Source organism: Delphinapterus leucas, chromosome 3, assembly GCF_059928025.1.
Source record: "Delphinapterus leucas isolate spDelLeu-1000000601 "Yukka" chromosome 3, BTC_Dleu_Yukka2, whole genome shotgun sequence".
NCBI lineage: Eukaryota > Metazoa > Chordata > Mammalia > Artiodactyla > Monodontidae > Delphinapterus > Delphinapterus leucas.
This window is the reverse complement of record NC_143131.1, coordinates 64,617,292-64,639,236: the sequence shown is the minus strand read 5'-3', so window position 1 is coordinate 64,639,236 and position 21,945 is coordinate 64,617,292. Positions and strand designations below refer to the sequence as shown.

General features: G+C 44.1%; 1 protein-coding gene across 1 annotated transcript in view; it reads right to left on the bottom strand.

The window, feature by feature from the left end:
* Positions 1-477: 477 nt before the first annotated feature.
* CMYA5 (cardiomyopathy associated 5) overlaps positions 478-21,945 on the bottom strand; it is a 114,375-nt gene continuing 92,907 nt past the window's right edge. The window contains exons 10-13 of the mRNA XM_089909058.1: positions 16,332-16,465; positions 14,953-15,052; positions 12,684-12,857; positions 478-7,541 (exon numbers count right to left, since the gene is read on the bottom strand). Of these exons, the coding sequence (XP_089765184.1) occupies positions 7,295-7,541; positions 12,684-12,857; positions 14,953-15,052; positions 16,332-16,465 (655 nt within the window). The 3' untranslated portion in view covers positions 478-7,294. The remainder of the gene's footprint in view (positions 7,542-12,683; positions 12,858-14,952; positions 15,053-16,331; positions 16,466-21,945) is intronic.

Below are 21,945 nucleotides of genomic sequence, written 5' to 3'. Positions count from 1 at the left end.
AATGTTCACTGCAGCTCTATTTACAATAGCCAGGACATGGAAGCAACCTAAGTGTCCATCAACAGATGAATGGATAAAGAAGGTGTGGCACATATATACAATGGAATATTACTCAGCCATAAAAAGAATGAAATTGAGTTATTTGTAGTGAGGTGGATGGACCTAGAGTCTGTCATACAGAGTGAAGTAAGTCAGAAAGAGAAAAACAAATACCGTATGCTAACACATATATAGAGAATCTAAGGAAAAAAAAAAAAGGTCATGAAGGACCTAGGGGTCAGACGGCAATAACGACACAGACCTACTAGAGAATGGACTTGAGGATATGGGGAGGGGGAAGGGTAAGCTGGAACGAAGTGAGAGAGTGGCATGGACATATATACACTACCAAACGTAAAATAGATAGCTAGTGGGAAGCATCCGCATAGCACAGGGAGATCAGCTCGGTGCTTTGTGACCACCTAGAGGGGTAGGATAGGGAGGGTGGAAGGGAGGGAGACGCAAGAGGGAAGAGATATGGGAACATATGTATATGTATAACTGATTCACTTTGTTATAAAGCAGAAACTAACACACCATTGTAAAGCAATTATACGCCAATAAAGATGTTAAATAAATAAAGGCAACTAGTCAGCAGGGCTGCTTCCCTAGAAGCAGGGAGTGAGCAGGGCCACAGGGCTCCTTGACAGAGCTGAGAAGGAGAGAGAGAACACTTTTTCTTCTCTCCCACCCATACCAGGCCCTTTCTTTGCAGGAGCTGAGAGCTGGCAAAGGCCAGCCCAGGGGACCTTTATGAAACATCCTGTTTAATGCTGAAAAACACAATACCCAAACAAGTGAAAAGCCAGTTCTTTGAGACTGCCATTGCATTACTCCTCATACCTGTTACTTCTTGTTAACTCACCCAGAATATAACCTAAAGTCCTTACTTGGCCTTTAAGGGCATTATGAACTGGTCCCCAGCTACTGTCTGCATCCATAGCATTCTCTCCTCCTTGATTATTCCACTCCAGTCCCATGGCCTCCTCACTGGTCTTTTAACACACCTCCATGCTGCTGCCTCAGGACCTCTACACTTGCTGTTCTTTCTGTAGGGAATACTATTCCTTTGCAGATATCCACATGACGTGTTCCCTCACTTTATTTAGGTCTTTATTCAAATATCACCTTACTAGAGACGCTGTCCCGTCATACCTCCAATATATGGCAGTACCTGCCTCCTTTTACTCTTCATTCTCTCACCCTGATTTATTTTTCTTCCTAATTCTTATTCCCCACTGACATACTATGTATGTGCTTATTGTTTGCCTTCCTCCACTAAAATATAAGCTCCTTGCAAGCAGGGACTTTGTCTGATTTGATGACTGCCATTTTGCCAGGGTCTAGAATAGCACCCGACCCATAGTAAGTGCTCAATAAATCTGTGTTGAATGAATGAAATGTGCTTCTCCTTCCCCATTTTCCTTTTTCCTATTCATTTTTCCTGAGGCCTCCAAAGTTACAAAGTCCTCAAATAACATGTTGACTCTGGAAGTGTATCATTCTCCCTGAAGTGCCTAACATGTAGTAAGGTCCTCCGTGGTGTCAGGCAGCCCAACACGAAGTCTAAGAGCTCAGGTTAGGTTGAGAAAGGATTTCCAATCATTAGCTAGTTGTACAGAAATCCATGGAAGGGAAGATACTAAGGGATTCTAAAACCATTCTAAGGAGTAATGGCCAAATTCATCTTTGGAAAAGAAGTGCTCTTTGGTTCAGGGAATTGCTTTTAATGGACCTTTTAGTTCTGCAAAGAAAGGCCTAAAGTCTGGGCAGGATAGAAGAGCCTGAGATAGGAGGGCACAATTTTGCTCTCAGTCTATTACAAAGGTGTCTATATTGGTAAGAGAAGTGTTTTTATGTTTTCTAGTTGCACTGGCTGATCTGAAAAAAACAAAATTTAAACAGAGCTAGAAACTTAAAGAATAAAGTAGAAAGGAGAGGTTTGTCTGTTCAATATGTCTGGAACACTGGGCTGAAGAAGGTATCAGAGGGGGCTCCTGGCAACATGAGGTGCTTCACATTCAGTTTTATTTTGTCTCATAATCTATGAAGAAATTTCCCTTATTAACCCCAAGTCTTCAACAGAAGCTATGTTAACCGCTGCCAACGTCAGCCTTGTGTTAGCACTGCCTTAAGGAATCAATGGAGACTATGTCAATGTTTTGGATGGTGAAGGTCAAATGGGACCAGGGAAGCATGAAGAAGTAGTGGTGAGGCGGCTAGAGGAGGTGGAGGAGAATTTGGAGGACAGATATGTCAACAAGGAGAATGTAATCACTTAGAGAAATTCTTGGAAATTTGACATAGGAATCAGAATTTCTTGCAATCAATATAATATCCGTATTTGGATAGTAAAAGAAAAGGGACTCAGAGAGAATGAGAAATTTAGGGACTTTGTGGTCCCTAAAGTGAATTCTGCATCACAGAATTCAGACTTGAATCTCAGTGGTTACCTACTTGTAAAACTTTATTTAACCATAGAAACCTGTTCATCAAATAAGCTATTATACAGAACCCAGCAGGTAAAACAGAATAAAACTGAGCCACTGTGATGGAAAGGGATAGAGGTTTGAATTTATGCCCAGTTGGCTTTCCCGTTGGATCCCACGTTGGCCCTCAGGCCCCTCTGGGGAATCCCAGTACCCCAGGAACATAGTTTAAAAACCATGGATCTAGAACTCAAAGCAAGAATATACTCTTTAATATTCCAGATGGTTGATCTTTCAGCCTGACTCTGAGGGCTCATTACCTGCTAAGCAGCATGTCTCTGAGCCAGCTGTCACTGATGGGGTGTTCTCCTTTCTCTTGAACCAAATTCCTCAACCCTGGGACTTCTACCCACTGGTCCTGGTGTAAAAATCAAAATAAGCCTATTCTTTCCATATAACAGCCCTTCAAGTCTTTGAAGACCTCTAATTTCCTTCCTTAACTTGTCTTTGTTCCAAGTTAAACATGCTCAACCCTCCAACTATTCGCAAACTATTCTTACATTCATAGGCTATTTGGGCACCTGAAATTACTGATATTAATTAGAGAAAACAAACAGCATAGAGTTAAGACCAAAACAGGGGCACATAAAAGAGGGGTACAACCACACACACTATGAGGGTAGTAAAGGAAAATGAGAGATGTTGATCTGCTACTCTGAAAGCTGTACAGAAATATGTCCTCCTCCCTACCCAACCCTGCCCGCCCCTGGCACTGTGAAGTGGTCTGGAAATCAGGTCGAACTTCATTCAGCTCAGGGCTGCGCCCTGGATCACTCCCTAAGAGTCACCAAATCAGGGATACGAGGGGATGGCTATCGACAGTGGAGGCACTCAGCTCTTACTATTATTATTTTGAAAACATCCCCCAGCAGCTGGGCTCCGGAATTCAGGACAGTAAGTGCCTAGCATGGGTTCATCCCCACTAGTCTTAACTGACCACATGTGTATCCACACAGTTATTGATCCTTGCCTAATGCCATGGACTCTATTAACTAAAAACAAGTGACATTCTGTAACCATGGATCCATCAGTTGTTTCGAGCAGGATGTATCAGAATGTCAGCATCGTTTAGTGGTTATTATTGGATTTATCTTAGGCACTGGCTTTGGTGGAGGCTGTAGGGGTCAGGGAGGTGAGCTGCAACACGTAGGGCTAGTTGCACAGCTGGAAAGTATGCGACCAGCTCAGTATGAGGGCGCCCCACCAACCTCCCTGAAACAAAACTTCGGCCTCCTGCTGTCGAGGTGTTTCACACACACCCTATTGGTGGCTTGAGGCTTGGAGACACATGCATGTTGCGCATACCAGCAGTGGGCAGACAAGGAAAACTGCACTTGACATAGGAGGGTCCTTTCAGTGCCGATCCTGCCTCTGCGTGCCTGGACCGTATCCTTTGCCTGTGATAAAGCTCTTCCATGAGTATAAAACTGCTTCAGTCCTGTGAGTTCTTTCAGAGATGATTAATGGGTAATTAACACAGCAAGGGTGAGAAGGGACTTCAGATACAAGCCATTCTGCGGCCTGAAGGGTGCTTCTGATGGGAAAGTGTTAGTGTTTGGTGCTGAAAGCACACAGTTTTGTAAGTGGGTGTGATGAAGTACAATTCTTAGTTCTGTTGGATGTTAGGGAAGCACGTCCAGAAAAACAACAGGCACGTGGTCTGGTTTGCTCCAACAGAAAACTATTTCTAACTTGGACAAAGAATGCATCCAGCCAGAGTTGCCAGGTATGTGTGCAAACAGATAGAGAAGGCCCACAGTGTTCGTCCTCATTTTTTTTCTTTTCCCCACACGCTCCTTTATTTTGGCCCTGTACCTGTTAGGGGCAACACTGTGGTTTCATGTATGTGGTTTCATGTCTTTTTTCCACAAATAGAATATTATACATGCTTCTGAATCCTAAATAACGTCATTGGTATTGAAGAAAGAATCAAGGTATCCCATGTCTGCCAGGACTATGACAGCATTGACAACAAAACAGAGGCTTGGGAAGGAAGTCAATTCAGGAGGGAAGAGAATGTGTATATATGAATGAATGTATGTGTGCATACATGTATATTCAGATGTGTATGTGTGGTATGTGTGTGAGAGAGTATGTATACACACACGTAATTTTCACACACCACATATACGTAGAAAAAATGATCTGCGATTAAAAATGAAACAAAATATAACCGTTTTATTCTCTTAGCTCAGGATTTGAGCTATATCTAAATCCAGGCTCTGCCACCTGCCGGCTGTGACTATGTACAAGTCAGTTAACTGCTCTGAGACTGGTTTCCTCATCTATAAAATGGCAATTTTTATTGTGCAAGGTTCTGATGGGGATTAAAAGAGATAATGCATGGGCTATATATGTCATCAACCATCAACAGATTTCCAGAAGAGAAAGTTTGACCAAAATTTGCTAACTTCCTTTCTTTTCTCTGAGGATCTGTAGTGAGAAGAGGAAGGACAAGAAGGGAATGGAACTCAGAGAAGAAGGACCAAGGAGGAGGACATGAGGAAATAGCATTAACTTCACTCTACTTGTCTGCAATGGAATAATCCCCTAGGAACCAACCAGGAACTCGCCTATCAGTCAACAAAGGCAGCTAAAACATGATCTCCTGACCCCACTGTCCTCCCTGCCACCATCCACTTGCTATGGAGTCAGAGACAGGAGGCCACTTACCGGGGATGCAGTGGAGGGTTGGCCACAGAGGGTCTCCAGCATCCCCTGTCAGAAAGTTTTATAAGCTAAAAATGCTGTGCCATTTCACATGCTTCTTTAATCTCATGTTTGCAATTATCCTGAGAAAAAGGCATCACTAAAGCATCTGAGTTGCGTAACGCGCTGACCTGTAAGGACTGTATCACGATTTGAACCTAGTTCTTCCCATTACTACACGGCTTCCTCCTCGATACCAGAGCTGCTTCCAACTTGATGGTGGGCGTTGCTGGTGTCCTGTCCCATTCGCCCCAGCTCACCTGAGTGCACCAGCAGCTGTATTAGAGGGTTGTCAGCCCACTGTCAACTGTGTCAGGCACCTATGTTTCTTGTACCCTTTGAGGGTTTTCTTGTGACCACAGGAGCTTGCAAGGAACACAACCTGGAAAGGTAGGGAAAGGGAGTTTAATGTCCCCTAGGGTCCCCTGGGGCAATGCTCAACCAACTGGGGTTGGAGAGAAGCACTTACATTTCAGCCTCTGGCATGTTCTGAGTGGTTTCTGGGGGTGCCCCCAGCATGAGAGCCCCAGGTGTTCACAGTGTTAATAACCCACCCATAAAACATGTCCTTCATCTGCTCTTGCCCCTTCCTGTCTCACTTTCCCCACTTCCTCACACGTGCTTCCTCGGATACCTCCTATGTAAAGAACCCACGCTAAATCTTTACCTCGAGATCTACTTTTGGAGGAACCCCAACTGAGTCAAATTCTAAATTCCATGTGGTTGCTGCTACTGCTGTTATTGTTTTGAATCACACTACATTCCCACCAAAAAACGTAACAATGACCGTGGGGTGCTGACCAGTCAGAGCCTCATTAACACTTTTAAGGCTTGAAAAAACTGAAGACGGTGTTTCCCATAAAGCAACAAGTTATTCCTCCTGTTTCACGAAGTACCCTTCTTCCCAGCAGCTGCTCCAATTTCAAAGCAGGATGATGAAGGCTTTGAAGGCGCTCTGTTAATGCAGTTACAGATCCAGTTTGGGCATGCTAGCTATTAAACAATGGGCTTTAGGATATATGCCAAAAGTGGGACATTGTCTCTCTACATAAGAAAACAACTGAATTGGTAATGTTAAAAAAAAAATCTGTAAGTATGATCAAAGTATTTATATTCTGGAGAACAAGAGCAGTCATCTCCACATGCATTCTAGATTTATCAACTCTGCACACATATTTTAGGAAGATTTTGAGAGATTTCAATACAATATCTAAAAATGACCCACCATTTTATTTTTAGCAAAAAGAGATTCTCAGTTTCTGGTAGTTGTCTGTAACTATAGGCTGAAAATGTTTCGATTTTAAAACATATATGTGTAAAATTCTCACATGAAAATGAGCCGTAGCACAACCCACTGCAGTGTGATGGCTCTTTATTCACAGTTTGTCCCGTCCAGAGATGCCAGACTCACGTCACATGCAGTAAGTTCACATAACACGTTTTGTTTTACAGACTCTAAACATTTATTTAACAAAATGGAAATTTCTAATATCTAGCACTTTTCTACATTTAAAATTACAGGGAAAAGAGACTCGTGTTCTACAGTATATAATGATTACAAAAGAGTTCGTTATCAGCTCTGAATGGTTAAAACACTTTCTGTGCTGATTCGGACTCCACATCCTTTAGTGAAGTGAGATGACATTTTTCTTGTGGAAAAGGCCAGTGTTTCTTGTTGGAGGAGGTGTGTCACCAGCACAACCCTCCCTTCACTCAGACCTGTCTATCTGAGGGTTTCTTTTACCAGTGAAACAGGTGGGAGTCCATTTCACTATTTTGATATCCAAGTCAGATATCAATCCTTTTAACTTAGGGAAGAACTCAAACGTATATAAACCAAAAGGCGGAGATTGCTTTTTCCATCCTTTTTACTCACGTGACGCTCTGGAAAGTCACAGTTTTCTCGGTGGTTTTGCTCACGTGCTGATCCCTGTTCATGGAGCTATTACTAGTGCTAATGTGCAGAAGACGTTTTGAATGATGTCTAGCACCCACAGGAAAGAACAACGGACCCCCCAAATTTGAATTTTGTTCTTGCAAACTCTAAAAGCCAATGATCACTTGTGCCTTGCAGAATCTGGGGGCTCTATTCCCAGGTGCAAAGTGCATTTTCCGGGTTTCTCCAGAGCAAAGGCAGGGTGGACGCCCTCATTAAACCTGTGCCTGATGATGAAGAGCAACTGTCCGGTCTCAGAGTTTATAAACAGGAGCCTTTGGGCGGTGTAGTCCAGTAGGATGCCCACTCTGGAGGGACGCTCCGTCACGTGGACATCGCTCACAATGCCACTGTAGAAAAATGTGTATCTGAAATGGAATGGAATGGGAATTGAAAACTTTGGAAATCTTGAAGGACCATGATAAAGAAAATCACTTGGAGATCACCGATTGTGCAGTTGTTCACCTCAATTCACAATGAGTTGCAATAACATTGTCCCAAATACTTTAACCAGATCCCTCCTAGATGCTAAAATGCATAGCTCTTCCCAACAGACGAGTATTTTTAATAATTTTGCTCCTTCTACATTAGGAGGCAGTCCCAGAATAACCAACATATGCCTCCCTTGTGATTTTTCTCAACATTTTAATTCTTTCCCAGCTGCCCACATGTTTTAACTACTGCATTCATGGTGTGTCATTCTTTTGAATAAAACTCCTCTGAGGCTGCCATGTACTTTAAAAAGTACCGCGGGCTTGCCTTCCATAAAGTGTATTAATTTTACCATTTAAAAATTCTGTAAGTAACTTACATAAGGACCTTTATGAAGTTTAAGAAATATTTCATTATTTTTGCCCAACTTCATCTTTTGTACACTCCCACTGCCCCAAATCAACTTTCCTTTTCATCTTCTCACCCTTACAGCCAAGAGGGGGAGCCTTTGATTTCTTTCTTCAATTCAAACAAATTCAGTTCAACATGTAGTCATTGGGCATATCTGTGTGTCCTGTACTTTGCTAGACCTCTGCACCTCTGGGGGATATGCAGACCATAGCATACTGTCCTTGCCCCCAGGGACCCCACACTCTACTGAGCAGGAATGAAAATTGTTGATGACTTAAACATGGGCTGGGGCTGAGTGAGACTCCAGTTTAGAGCACAGATTGGTAAAGCGTTTCCTTACACATTTAATGGACCTGGTTTAGTTGTGAAAGGAAAGGTTCAAAGCCAGGCTGGCAAGGAGAAATTGCTGAACAGAAGAAGTTAAATTGCTCTATGCAAAAAAGTAACACAAGGTGGGAGTTTTCTCCTGGCAATCTTAGAAACAGAGGGTGGAGCCCTGAAAACAGAAGAAGAGAAGAATTGAGAGATGGAAGAGAAGAAAAGAGATGAGGGACAGATCTGTGGATATGATAGGTCTGAGGGTGGGAGTGACACTGGGAAGACTGGGGCCGGAGAAACTGGGTGACTCTGGTGTGGCTGAGAAGGACAAGGACCTTGAAGACCTGTGACATCTCTCTTAAAGGCCCAGAAGCTTGAGTGCAGGAATATTTAGGAAATGGCAAGTTAGCAATTTCCTCGCTGAACGAAGCTCACGTGAAAGGGCAGAGGTTCACGGGGATGGAAGGTAAGCGAGGCTTCCACAATGATAAAGGACCTCTTCAGTGCCTTGCTAATGTGAAATATGGCAGAACATTATGAAGTTTTAGAACCTGTAAAGCACACAGAGGCTGCAGGTGGCAATGATGGACAACAGCAGTGGGCTGTTGTTGGGCTGCCCAACTTCATCCTTGGAGAACAGATGGAGAACAGGCTGGGGCTCTTACAGAAGGGGCTTGGGGAGCAGATGGGCTCACATTCAGCCAAAGAAGAATGGTCAGAACCGGATGGGGAAAAAAGGGAGAAGGCGATCCAAGCCATCGGGGCAGCAGAAGCAGTGATGAGGTGGCAGAATAAACCTGTATGTCATGGAGAACATCACCATCTGATTGATGGGTTAGGAGGGGACATGTGAATGGCTTTAAGGATATTACCCGGATAGGTAGGTCAGAGGCCAGGCTCTAGACCTGCCCTGTCCAATATAGTGGCCACCAGGCACATGTGGCCACTTGAATTAAAATTAAGTAAAATTAAGTAAAATTCAAAATTCAGTTCGTCAATCCTATTAACCACATTTCAAGTTCTCAAGAGCCACATATGACACCATTTTTCTATTTTTGCAGAATGTGTGATTGCGCAGCACTGGTCTAGAGGGTTCTGAATACCCACATAAGCCATTTCCCTACCCTGCTTAGAAGGTCCCCGGTGCCCACAGGCCCAGCCCCGGTCAGTCCCTGAGCTAATCGCTACCATGGAGGTCAAGGAGGGAAAGACATTCCTTGAAGCCTTGGACCCACCAGTTCTACAGGGCCTGGAATTCGCCCTGTCTTGTTTCTGCCTCCATTTCCTACTGAGCACATCGCTTCCTTCTCCAACCTGCACTCCGGCCTGAAACCAAGCCTATCTGCCGTGGCCTGACTCCCTCTCTATCCTTTGGACTGCTGGTCCCTGTTCAAACAAAGTTCATCCAGAAGCCTGATTCTTGACACCTGCATGACCCTGGAACTACCTTGGCGAGGTTTCCCACCTGGGTGGACCACCCTTGTGAATCTCACTGATGGCCCAGAATGAGCCCAGCCAGACTCCTCTCCACCCTCGTGGCCACTCCCCTCAGGCCTCCTCATACTCCAGCCTGGTCACATTCTTCCTGGCTTCCCCCTTCACTGTGGTCCCACCTGAGTGTCGACACCACTGTAGATGTTTGTAGATTTTTAACAGAAAAGGAAGGGACGTGATGCAAATGATGTTTGAGAAATATCTGTCAGCTGTGACACATAGAATGGCTTGGAGTGGGTGGAGACTGGAAGAAGAACACAGGCATGTTGGCTGTGGTTGAAACTAGTAAAGGAAACAAAGCCTTGAACTAGAGAAGTAAGTTAGGAACAGACAGGATGAAATACCGTTGATTCTTTCTCCTTAGACTCTCTTCATTTCTCCTATCCAGTTGTGACATCTTAAAGCCTGATGCAAGTAGAATCAAGAGTAATACCGCTTGGGGCTTCCCTGGTGGCGCAGTGGTTGGGAGTCCGCCTGCCGATGCAGGGGACATGGGTTCGTGCCCCGGTCCGGGAAGCTCCCACATGCTGCGGAGCAGCTGGGCCCGTGAGCCATGGCCGCTGAGCCTGTGCGTCCGGAGCCTGTGCTCCACAACGGGAGAGGCCACAACAGTGAGAGGCCCGCGTACCACAAAAAAAAAAAAAAAAAAAAAAAAAGAGTAATACCGCTTGGTTTAAATCATGAAGCGAGAAAAATGGAAAAACACAGGAGGGTCTGCTATAGCAGTACTCTCAGTAACCTGAAGGCCAGGGTGCTCTAATTTGGAACATGAAATGAGGCATTTAAGACCTGACCTCTCTGTGCTGTGACCACACACAGCACACTCCTCCCAAAATCTACAGAACCTACCCTGGGCCCACAAGAGCCAAAGACCAAAGTTGTTGAACCTGCTGAATGAAATTAACAGTTCTGTTTTCTAGAGTCTAGAACTCTGTATTGGACTCTCGTCTTTGGTTTGGGTTTTTAAGGGTTCAAGTGTCTAAGGAAATTTTCATGAAATCAATACCTAGTTCCGGCTCTAAGTCTACCGATTATAAACTCTGGGTTTGAATGATCTTTCAGCTCTAGGAGGAGGCTGAATATCAATTAATCATCATGGCTCTGCCTTGATGGAATGTGACTTTAAATAGCTCTTGGAGATGGTGTCCTTATGAACCATGTCAGAGAATCAAACTCTGTCAAGTAGGATGCAGGGAGAGATGTGCAGCCAGAAATATGCAAAATCCCAATCTGTGGGCCTTTTTCTGGGAACTTGCGAGCACTGCTTCCTTTTTAAGCATTACATTTGAATAATTCTTCACATTTGATTCTTTATGATTTCAAAGCTCTTCCTTGTACCTGACTTCATGTGATCCTCACAACCCCAAAATGTAGCAGACCAGGCATCACTGTCCCCTGACAAGACAGATGAGGCACATCAGATATGCTCATTAGATTAACCAACTTCTGGTGAGTAGTCAATATGAGGCTAGTCGAGAATGGAGCCAGGACTAAAATCAGGTTCCTGGCTCCAGTCTCATGCTCTTTTATTAGACTATCTTGTGCACATATTCAGTTCATAACATGCTCGCCTTATCTAACGCAGGTTAGCTTTTTCACATCAAGCGATTAAACAATACTAATGAGACAGGCTGGGACCTGGGACCCTTTGCTGCAGCACTTGCACCTAGACAAATGTCTTCTTGAGCAACAAAATACAAAGAAACTATAAAGGACTAAAAATAACTGCATGCATGTCCAGTTGGGGCAAAGTATGAACAACAAGATACAAAAAGGCCAAAACCCAACTGCCACTTCTGAGGTGCTGGGAGCAAAAGCAGGGTACTGCGCATGATCCGTGTCCGCAGCACCGCCAAGGGGGTGGGTGGACCACCTAAGCCACGCCTCCCGCCTGACCCAGCAATCCTCCCCTACCCTCAGCCCATATAACGGACCAGCTCACTCCCCCTCACGGAGCGAGCGTGGGTACCTATTACTTGTTCTCGCTCTCTCCTGCTGAGGCAGGAGTCCCAATAAAGCCTTGCCTGCATTACTCATCTGGCCTCTTATCAATTTCTATTGATTAAAGAGTCCAAGAACCCAGGTCGGTAACACTAATAATATAGACCAGAGGTTAGTCAGCTTTGTCTGTAAAGGGCCAGATAGTAAATATCTTAGGCTTTGGGGCCATTCAATCTCTATTACAACTAGTCAACTCTGCCATTGTAGCACAAAGGCAGCCATAGGCAATACGTAAACAAATGAGCTTGACTGTGTTCCAATAAAACTGCATTTACAAAAAAAGCAGCGGGTCATATTTGGCCTGTTGGGCTATAGTTTGCCAACCCTTAATATAGACCAACGGTGGTGGGGTAGGGGGGTGGTACTGGGGACCTACTTCTTCCTCAGTCCTGTTGACTCCTCTGTGGAGGGAGCCCTTTCGGCCTTACCCTTGTGGTCTCTCCCCACCCTGGGGTGAGCTTTGAAGGAAAAACTGGCCATGCATGTGTTTCCCTAACTCTTCCTGACGAGTTTCCTGAGGAGATGCACATGCTTCTCCAGGAACCTACTCTGCCCCACAGGATGGGAAGCTGCCCTGGCCAAGGCTCTGCGTGGGTACAAGTCTGTCTATTAATAGGGTTCGATATAAGAAACACTCTTGCTTTCACATATGAACCACATTCTCTAAAACCGGCTTCCTCAGTAATCAGAGTAGTAGTTGAATCTCCAAATACTTGAGTCTTCTGTTTTCTTTCTCAGCTGACTCAGAACTTGGGCAGGGAAGTGAGAGGTTATTTATTAGGTCCCTCAGAGCCCTCTGCCTAGACATCAACGCATGACACTGATTAAGTGGGGAGGGGCAGGCTCCGGCTTACCTCTGCGGCTCAGAGCAGTGCATGTACCACGCGGTCTCTCCTTGTCCCAGGGCACCAGCCTGCACCGCCGAGCTGGAGCAGATGCCCAGTCGGTACGCTGGGCAGTCTGTGACAGTGGTTTCCCAGTAGTGCTGGCCACAGGCAGGGAGCTCCTCACCCAGCACTGATGGGATTCTGCAGGCAAAGTTGATCAGGAATTGCCAGGCTTTATCTCATAAACACCAACATTCATAAATGTGTACACAGTTTAAGCAGGATTCTATCCTCGGAAACTGCTGGAGTTTGACTAAAGACATTCATTGTTCATTGTGCCCCCGACCGTGACCTGATGGCCACAGAATTCCCCAAACCCTCAACATGCATTTAACATATTTCTACTGCCACACTCAACACACATGTATTACACATAGCATCTCTTGGAGGGACTGGGAACCAGGAAATTAGAATAATGGCAGGATAAAAAGAAATGGCACAATCTCTGCTTTCAAAGAGAATGAGGAAATATAAGGGAGGCAGGTGGAGAATTCCAAGAAAGCATGACTTGCAAAGTTTTCTTCCAAAACTTGCACATACACAAAAAGGAGTCTCTAAAACCTTCTCTCACAATGGGTTCCAGTGTCTGCTGACTTTCCTGGGCACAGAGACTGAAAACGGTGCTGCTCCTGAAGAGCAAGCTGTCTGGGGAGGCCAGAGCAGAGCGGAGTTCCACCTGGATGAACCAGGTGTAATGCTTGTGCTCCTCAGAGGCTTATGGTCAACAGTCTTTGGGACTCTGGCCTCTTTAGATGGTAGCAGGTACACCTGAGAGGTTGTCGAAAGGTCTCTTTTTGTCTCACCTCAGCTATTTTTGTAACAGACCAGGTGAAGTGAACCAAAGCACTTTCCACTGCGGATGGGTGACCTTGTTTGCATGAATTGCTCAATTTTGCTTTGAAATGGCTGAGACAGCAAGGAAGCATTTTTAATTTAAGCAGTATTAATATTCAGTCAGCACCCTCTCCCCCTCCCCTTTAACAGATGAGAAAGTGATTAATGCAAAGGAATGTACTTCATTTTCTTGTGTCTTTACCCAACAACCTCATCTCAGAGAGGGGGCTACTGATGGGCCCTTGCTCTCTGGAGCAAAGCCCAGCTACCTGATATTTATGAGTTAATTTTCAGGTTAATAATAAATAAGTAAAATTCTATCAAATACATTAGTTATTATCTATGAACTCTTACCAACCTCCAATCTATTTCTTTTCTCTTTGATGTTTTTGAGAAATCCAAAAGAGACAGAAAAGCCCAATCTATTTCTTAAATCTTTTTTCCCCCTGAATTCGCTCATTTGTACATGCTTAGCATCTCCAGTGTTCTGGGCCCCAGGCTAGATTCCGAAGATTAAAGATGCGGAAGACGAGGCTGTTGCTTGAGGACTAGTCAAAATAGAGCATCTGACCAACGACTCCACAAGTGCTCAGACCTTTTTGCGGATAAGATCAAGGGTGCCAGGGCCCAGAAAAGGCTTGGTCATTTCCAGGAGCAGGTAACACCTGAGCTGAGCCACAGACAGATGAATAGCAGACTGACAGGAAAACAGCACAAGTCGCCGTTGGTGGGCTCAGGGCTATACTGTGAGAGCACCCTGGGCGCATCAGTGCCAACAGCAGTGTGTTTCACATGCTTTTCACGTACTTTCTCCCATTTGACCATTTTGACCCTCAAAATAACCACGAGAGAGTGCAGGCAAATTGCAGAGCAATCTCCCCACCGTGCCCTCAGCTTTTGGATTTCTTTACTTTGCTGCTTCCTTTTATGGGAGCTTCTGGGGGATGTGGTGGTGGGGGGGGGGGGAAGGGCAAGATCCTGAAAGTCCTGCATGTGGCCAGAACCAGAAACTCAACAAAATGTCATTCTTCTCTATTCCTTTTCAAGTGGATAGATTCAAAATCTGGTTTGCTGTTGAAATAATAGAAGAATTAACCCAGGCTCTTTTTTCATTGAACCAGAGATAATGCCTTAGAACAGCCTATGTGTTAAACAAAACCATCTGTGCTTATATTTCCAATAAAAATATTGACACTTGCTCCAAGTGTGAATGATCTCTGTCACTTTCCCCCTAGTAACGAACCATAACTGAACTGTATGTGTGCGTACCAATTTATGCTCCATGTCACACATACCAGGCATGTGCACTAAACCAAGAATGTGCTCAGGTGAGGCCACACTGAGGTGACACCCTCAGAAGACTCTCCTGCGGAGGCATCTCGTGCTTTCTTCTTCTACTTACTCTGTCAGCCGTCTCCTCTCAGCGAAGCTGATCTCTGTTCCATCTGAGGAAATCTGCAGAGCGGGATGAGCCGTTTCCCTCAGCAGGAGAAATCTCGTTCCTATTGTAGTTAGAAAATAGGATTATAACATTACTGCAGTGTCGAGCGCTATCCCTGGGCCAAGCCCCGCATTTCAGATCGTAGTCTCCCTTGCTTCTAACATCAAAATCCTCTGCTCAGTGTTTTCAGATCCACAGCAAAATTGCATCCGTGGTAAGGACTAGTGAACATCAGTGGCTGGTCACCTCACCCGGTGTGCTTCTCCTGTACTAGCCCTCACTCTGTTAGGCAAAGTATGCTCCCTGCACCAGCAGCACCTACCTACCTCACCTGGAAGCTAGTTAGAAATGCAGAATCTCGGGCCTGCCCCAGACCTCCTGAACCACAATCGGTATTTTAACAAGCTCCTTGGGAGATTCACGTGCACATTAAAGTTTGAAGGTGCCATGGTCTATGTAACCTCCAGGAGTGGTTCTAACAGTGGACAGTACAGGCACCATTTGGGACTGCAGGGAACACACTTCTGGACAGACAGCCCTCATGCCCTCTCTTTATAAACATCAGGCTGGCCCTAACCACATCACACCCAAGGTGCGTGCACAAGTTTTTGCTGGTTAAGCAAATCACGTAACGTGCCACCCTCAATCTTGCCATCTTTGGGTCTAGCATAAGATAATAAAATGATCACTCTTCCACTCCTCATCTCTTTTCACAATAATTGAGAACAGCCAAGCATTTTTTTGTTGGCACCATCAAGGGTATTTTCCCCAAAATGCCCTTGAACAGTTTCATCACTTTTTTGAGCTGCTCACTCATTCATTCATTCAACAAACATTAATGGGCACAAACCATGTGCTAGGCATGGAAAATAAACAGAAGAATAAGACTAGAAGTTTGTTCATAGAGTTCACAGTGTAATAAAATAAGAATATCCTCATCCCACTCTTCCCCCAACACACATACACTCAAAACATACCCACAAACTATAGCACATTGTGAACCAAACAAGAATCATCTGAGGAGATTTAAAACACTTGTCAGAGCCCATATCCAGGTAAATTAGACCAGGATCTCCAGGAGTGGGCTCCCCACATCAGTATTTTCTTAAGCACCTGGACTGATTGCTAATGGGTGGCCAAGGTTGAGAATGTCTTAAACCAGAAAAACAAAAGAAACACCTTGACCTTTGGCCAATCTTGGGTCCTCATGCCAAAAACCTAGCCCTGCCAGCAGGTTGGGGGCGTGAAGAAGTGGCCCTCTAGGATGTCTTCTCTGGGTGGTGGAAGGGAAGGAATGGGAATGCTTGGAAATAGTTCTCTGTGTGCAAAGGAGAAGGTACCTCTGGTGGAAATGAGGGCAGCTTCACTCTGTTCACTTGTCCCAAATGCACTGATGGCTTTCACGTAGAAAAAGTAATTGTCATTGGGTTGGAGGTTAACTTTCAGTTGGAGTCCTTTAATTCCAGAGAAAGATCTAAATATGAAGGGAAAATAATAATTTTAAACATAACCCTATATGCTAAACAACTCATCATATTTCAATCCTGTAGTGAATGAACATCTTTTATTAAAAACAAATCACTTATTTTTCCCTTTTTATGACCATCGAGTTAGCAAGCCAGATTTTATAAAATGGCCATTGTCCACTAAATTTACTTTATCAAATCATTTCTACCTTGGTCAACTTTTGTCCAATATTGTGACTTCCAGAATGCTCTTTGGAAGACAGCCAACCAAACTTTTTTTTTTTATTCAGAAAATAGACTAATTTTGTGAGTCCCCAAGGATATATTGTTTTCTTTATCAAATTTTGGCTGAGAGGGCACTTGTGGATTAAGATGATATTAAACCAATCTGTAATGCAAAAGACACCATCTCATTAACAGATCCTGAATAGTGGAAAACTTAAGGTGAGTGTTGATTTTGTACATGGTCATCATGCCAAAGCCAGCCAACTTATAGAAACTGAAGATCTCTAAAGAAGACAATATCCTTTAGAGCAAACTTCATCCTGGAGAGAAAAGAGAATTCTAACTGCCAAATAAAATCCCCAAAGCTGCTGTTCCTAAACCTCCCATTTACATTAAAAGAAAAGTGCTGGTCGTGGTATCTAAATGGCAGCAGGCTTGGCAAGAACACTGTAACAGCCCAACCATTTAAGCACAAATGGACTTGTTGGATTTGAAGATGGAGTTCTGAACTTGCCAATGAGCTGGAATAATTTTTGTGCCTCTTTTCCATTCTCTTTTATCTGCTTGATATCACGTCCTAGAGCATTTATACAAATAAAGTATACAAGTGCTCTTTCTTTTAGCCTCCATTTGGAGAGGCTTTGGAGAGAGTTACAAGTTAGGCTCCTTGCTAATAAAAGAAGTCCTAATCTGAGTACTAAAGAATCAGAATCCTGTTCCTGTTAGATGTGCATTGGATACTAGTCATTGAAAACAATAGTACAATAGCCTTCAAGTTCATTCTCAGAGGGAAATGCGGGTTTTTTTAATCTGTTTGTTTGCTTTGTTTGTTTTTTATTTTCTTTGTGTTTGTTTTATTATTAATGAAGGTACCACGAAATCATCAGAATCAAAGAGTGGCCACTGTTCATTCTCAGACTGCTTTTTGTTTTCAGGTTATTTCTACTTCTGTTGACTTACTTCATTCTCAGTACCTACCTTAGAGAATACCATGGAGAACCAAGAGAAGGAAAAAGTATCATTGACCCAGAAAACAGATGAACTTAGACTTTTTAGAAGCAGAAAATCTGTACAGAGTAACAATCCCTCCCCCATCAAAGCCCCATGTCTAAAAGCACAGAAAACTCACAATGTGTTCCTCAGCAGGAGAGGCCAGGGAGGGGAGAAGCCTGGGTCTATTTGTATATTTGCTATTTAGTGCCTGCATCTGGTAAAGGTCAGTACAAACTCCCCAAACCTCATTGGTTGTTATTTCAGAACCTACCACCTGAGCAGGTCCTCACAGAGTACTATCTTTAGATGCATGGAGAATGCATGGATTGAGCCACATGTCCACTGACAACTAATAATGCTTCAATTTTTTAACAAAAAAACCAGGTCCTATGACTGAGAATGCAATTCCCAACTAATACCTAGATTATTATTCTGGGGTAGATGTATTGCTGATCTTATTTGCATTGATGACTGAAGAGATGTTTTCAATGTACATTAATTATAGCAAGCTTATTGTCTCAATAAGCACACTCAGATCTGAACTGAATTTCAGACTTCATCCACTCATCAAATAAATGTTTATTGATCACGTATCATGTGCCCAGGCCCTGTCCCTGCTTGAGGGGTAAGTGACAAGGAGAGGTGAGGAAATTACATCTCTAGAAACTGGATAGAACATATGGGTTTCATTTTGTGATAATGCAGTTGTTAAATGCCAAGGATGCTGCTTTTTGGGTAAGTTTTATGAAGTCTGTCAAGGAGGAAATTCCATATATATAGTCAATTGTATGCTATGTCTTATTAGTCATTTAAAAAATAAAAGTTTACATGGTACAGAAGCCAATACATGGGATAAGATCTGCTTTCAGTGCGCGAACATGTCATGCAGACGTGACAAATATGCCTAATGCCCTCGCTGACTCTATAAAAGCACCAGGCATGAAAATGAAAGTAATACGAAATATGGTAGGGCTTTATTGTTTATAAGTTGCTGTCTTATGCTCAAGCACCAAGAACAAAGCAAAAAAGCTCAGCTATGAATGGTTCATTTCCATGTCTATTCATTGTCTGACCTCACTTGAATGTCATAAAAGCCTCATGTCAGCTGTCCCTGCTGTTTAGCCAAATGAAAGCTTCAAAACTTTTGGAATTTGAAATCTGAAGAGTGGCACTCTTCCATAGATTATATTTTTTATTTCAAAACCAAAAACTTGTCATAACTGCAACTGAAACCACATGAGTTATAATAAGTTTTGCATAGTTTGGAGTAGAATTCAAATTCACAGAATATCCAAACTGAAGTAAGTGATTAGACAGCAAATGGAACCACAGCAAGTTGTTGATGCTTAGGTAAGAAGAGATTTCAGCCTTATCAATAATGTGACTAACCTGACGATGTTAGAAGTCTAGAGCCAGTAATAAAATTCAAAAGGCAATAAGAAATTTGACTCAAAGGGTCTCACTTTGGGTCATAAGTGTGAGATCCTCCCTACAAGTATCATAGTGCAATGGAAGGGGAAGGCTTTATATGTGGAGGTTCCGGGAATGTGAGGACAAGGAAGCATCTAGGAACCCTGACACAGCAAATTAGCTGATTGCTGGTAGGGCATAAGCATGCTGTGGGGTTTGATCACAGAGCTCTGCACCCAGCAGGTCTTCAAAGGACTTCCGGCTTGCTCATTGGTAGGACAAAGCACATTTGTTAAACTCCAACACTGTAAGGCAGAGAGAAATGATTCAAAGGAGACTCATTGTCTCCTCAGAAGTCTGAAGGGCTGCCATGTAAATGAGAGTGGTCTCCTCTTCTGCTGTTTCAGAAGGAAACGAGTGGAAGCCCCCAGGAGGCCGACGTTTGTCCAATATAACAAAGACCTCTCTAGCCTGAGCCTTTTCCTTCTTTAATTTTTGCAAAGAATGATGGAAAAGTTTGCCACAACTAACCATAGACAATGGGGCAAGAATTATTGATATTTCACATGGGAATTGAAAAGGATCTTTATGAAGAAAAAAAAATTAGGGATTTAATGCTTAATGGGAAAATACTAAAAGCATTCCCATTAAGTCAGAGAGACAGACATGAGGTTAAAAAAAATTGGGAGGTAGGAGGTAAAATTATTACCATTTGCAGATGACATGACTGCTATCTAGAAAACCTAAGAAAATCAGACAAAAAACTCAGAATTTAATGGAAGAGCTAGATGTGAAACTAATATATCAAAATCGTTCATATACAAATAACAACTAGATAGAAGATAAAGCAAAAGAAAGATCTTATTTAGAATAGTGGCAAACATAACAAAAGTATATAAGATTTATATGAAAAATATTTTTGAAAATGGTACTGAAGGAAAGCACACAAAAGACTTGACTAAAAGGAAAGGCATACCAGTTCTTGGGTACAAAAATGCAACATCACAAAAATTTCAATACTCCCTAAATTAACCTATCAATTTAACATGATCTCTAAAAATACCAAATTGTCAGGGGCAGGGCAGTAGAGGTGACTACACAGTCTGATTCTAAAGATCATATGAAAAATAAACTAGCAAATAGCAAAAAAGAAAAAGTCATGAAGGGGCAACCTAACCTACATGAATTCTAAAATTATAAAGCTATAATAATAAAAATAGCATGGTACTAGGGCATAAATAGATGGGTCAATGAAATAGATTATAAAGGTGAGGAATAGACCCAAATACATAGGTTCTTTAGTATATAATAGTGGAGGTATTTCAAATCAGAAGGGGTTTTCTTCCTGGCACAGCGGGATAGCCATAGTAGAAAAAATAAAGTTGGATTCCCTACTGCGTACTTCCTCCTGAAAGTAGATCTAAACTAACATTAATATTAACAAATACGTATGGAGAGGAGCTTTAAGATGGCAGAAGAGTAAGACACAGAGATCACCTTCCTCCCCACACATACATCAGAAATACATGTACATGTGGAGCAACTCCTACAGAACACCTACTGAACGCTGGCAGAAGACCTCAGACCTCCCAAAAGGCAAGAAACCCCCCCACGTACCTGGGTAGGGCAAAAGAAAAAAGAAAAAACAGACAAAAGAATAGGGACGGGACCTGCACCAGTGGTAGGGCGCTGTGAAGGAGGAAAGGTTTCCACACACTAGGAAGCCCCTTCGCGGGCGGGGACTGCGGGTGGCGGATGGGGGAAGCTTCGGAGCCACGGAGGAGAGCGCAGCCACAGGGGTGCGGAGGCCAAAGCGGAGAGATTCCCGCACAGAGGATCCGTGCCAACCAGCCCGAGAGGCTTGTCTGCTCGGCGGGGGCTGGGAGCTGAGGCTCGGGCTTCGGAGGTTGGATGGCAGGGAGAGGACTGGGGTTGGTGGCGTGAACACAGCCTGCAGGGGGTTAGTGCACCACGGCTAGCCGGGAGGGAGTCCGGGGAAAAGTCTGGACCTGCCGAAGAGGCAAGAGACTTTTTCTTCCCTCTTTGTTTCCTGGTACGCGAGGAGAGGGGATTAAGAGCGCCGCTTAAAAGAGCTCCAGAGACAGGCGCGAGCCGCAGCTAACAGCATGGACCCCAGAGACGGGCATGAGACCCTAAGGCTGCTGCTGCCGCCACCAAGAAGCCTGTGTGCGAGCACAGGTCACTATCCACACCTCACCTCCCGGGAGCCTGTGCAGCCCGCCACTGCCAGGGTCCCATGATCCAGGGACAACTTCCCCGGGAGAATGCACGGCGCGCCTCAGGCTGGTGCAACGTCTTTCTGGCCTCTGCCGCCGCAGGCTCGCCCCGCACTCAGTACCCCTCCCTGCCCCTGGCCTGAGTGAGCCAGAGCCACCTAATCAGCTTTACTTTAACCCTGTCTTGTCTGAGCGAAGAACAGACTCCCTCAAGCGACCTACACACAGAGGCGGATCCAGATCCAAAGCTGAGCCCCTGGGAGCTGTGAGAACAAAGAAGAGAAAGGGAAATCTCTCCCAGCAGCCTCAGGAGCAGCGGATTGTATCTCCACAATCAATTTGATGTACCCTGCTTCTGCAGAATACCTGAATAGACAACGAATCATCCCAAATGGAGGAGGTGGACTTTGGGAGCAACAATATATATATATATATTTTTTTCCCTTATTCTCTTTTTTTTTTTTTTTTCCGGTACGCGGGCCTCTCACCGCTATGGCCCCTCCCGTTGTGGAGCACAGGCTCCAGACGCGCAGGTTCAGCAGCCATGGCTCACGGGCCCAGCCTCCCCGCGGCACGCGGGATCCTCCCGGACATGGGCACGAACCCGCATTCCCTGCATTGGC